The sequence below is a fragment of the Bison bison genome, unplaced genomic scaffold (genome assembly GCF_000754665.1).
Source record: "Bison bison bison isolate TAMUID 2011002044 unplaced genomic scaffold, Bison_UMD1.0 scf7180017864495, whole genome shotgun sequence".
Classification (NCBI taxonomy): Eukaryota; Metazoa; Chordata; class Mammalia; order Artiodactyla; family Bovidae; genus Bison; species Bison bison.
In genome coordinates, this window is record NW_011495054.1 from 656,006 (window position 1) to 657,944 (window position 1,939).

General features: G+C 57.2%; 1 protein-coding gene across 1 annotated transcript in view; it reads left to right on the forward strand.

Annotated features, from left to right (window-relative positions):
- Positions 1–1,054: 1,054 nt before the first annotated feature.
- Positions 1,055–1,939, forward strand: part of KSR2 (kinase suppressor of ras 2) — a 429,355-nt gene continuing 428,470 nt past the window's right edge. The window contains exon 1 of the mRNA XM_010828829.1: positions 1,055–1,252. Within this exon, the coding sequence (XP_010827131.1) occupies positions 1,073–1,252 (180 nt within the window). The 5' untranslated portion in view covers positions 1,055–1,072. The remainder of the gene's footprint in view (positions 1,253–1,939) is intronic.

Genomic DNA, 1,939 nt, shown 5'->3' on the forward strand with positions numbered 1-1,939 from the left:
CACACTCCCTGCCTTCTCCACCGCCCCCAGGAGCAGCCTCAGCCGCCGCGCGCTTCCCCCGCGCCCCCGCCCGCCGATTGCTCGCTCGCACGCACGCCCGGTAGTAATTTCACTTTGCCACGCGAGCTCCGCATCCCCTAGAAATCCCGCCCCCCGCTCCCCCTACCCGCGCTGGGAGCCGTCCCTTTCCCCGGCCAGGTGCGCGAGCCTGCGCGCTCCACCTCCGCCTCCTCCAGCGGGTCCCTGGCGAGCCGGAGCCCGGGCCCGGCGGGGGCGGATGCGCGCACGGCGCCTCTCCACCAACCCGCTCCCCTGCAGGTCTCTCGCTCGCTCTCCATCCCTCGCCGGCGCTCCCTCGCTCCCTCCTCCCCGTGATTGACAGGCAAGATGTCGGTGTGGAGCGAGGCAGGAGCGAATGCAGCAGCCGTCACCCCCGGAGCCCGGCGGCGGCAGCAGCAGCAGCGCGAGGACGAGACAGCAGCCAGCCGCAGTCGCCGCCGCAGCCGCGGGAGCAATGCAGACAGCATCTTGAGAACGCGCTAAAGCACCCCAAACGGTGGACAATGCCGTGTCACTGCAACTGGGAGGGGGGCAAACCAGATTTTTTTTGACATAAAAGCCAGCCAGCCAAAAATATATAATTTTGTCCTTCACGGAGCCGGTGTGTAAAGAGTGAGCGCTATTTTCCTTCTCCTCCTCCTCTCCCTCCCCCTCCTCCTTCTCCCCGCCCCCCCTCCCCGCAAGTGTACAGACAGCATCACATCACCTGGTTTGCTTCTGAGAAACAGCATCTCTTCTTCTCAGGGACCAGAGACTCAGAGAGGGGAGACGTTCTAATGGAGTCTGCTTGACACCCCAAAATAAAATAATAAATTTTGGCTCTTGTCCCCTCCTCCCACCCCCACCCCCTCAACCCTGTGTGAGATGTTGGGTTTCTTCTTCATGAGACACTGTTGAGAAGTCGCAGTGGTTGGAGAGGCGTAGGGGGTAGACTACCTCTACTCCCCCCCACACACCCCCCTTTTTTCTCTCTGGGAGGAGGAGGAGGGGAAGGGGGCTTGCAGAGCAAGCGATGGATGAGGAAAACATGACGAAAAGCGAGGAGCAGCAGCCTCTGAGTTTGCAAAAAGCCTTACAGCAGTGCGAGTTGGTCCAAAACATGATAGACCTGAGCATCTCCAACCTGGAAGGGCTTAGGACCAAATGTGCTACCTCCAACGACCTCACACAAAAAGAAATCCGGACCTTGGAGGTAGGTGTTGCCTATGGGAAAAAAAAAAAAAAGCAATCCTTCCTCCCCTCCCCTTTCTCCCCCACCATCCCCTTTTCCCTTCTGTTTGTTGGGGGTGGGGTGGAGGGGGTGGGAGGTTTGCAAGGTGGGCATGGTTCGGTCTTCGATCTTCTGTGATTTATCTTGCAAACCCTGCGCTTGGATGTCCCTTCACTGTACCGCTGTCGGCTGCCGCTTGGCTGGGTGGTGGGAGCAGTAGTAGTAATTGTTAGTCTTTATTATTGTTCTGGCGGCTGTGGTTATCGTTCGCTTCCTCTCTGAGGAGTGAGTTCTCTCTTTTTTCCGCTTGTGGATTTGTTGATATGCCGCGGGGGGCTTGTGTGCAGGGTAAAGACATTAAGGCGCTGCAGAGAACCCACGTGACCTTGCGCATTCTGCAGGTGGTCAAAAGGTGGTTTTTGCTCGCGGAATGGGACTGCCTATAAATGTAGACCTCGTCTTTCTCGGTCTTCTTCCCAGGCCGCCCACCGCCCCCCACCTTTGGCTCCTTGGATTTGGTTTGTTTGTTTTCAGGGGTACACATGTCAGGAGGCAAGATGCCTGAAAAAGAATTCCCCGTTGAGCTCCCCATTTCCAGTAGAATCATTTTGATTCAGGGAGCTGTTGCAGGCCTGAAGCATGCTTTTTTTTTTTTTTTAAATGAAAAAG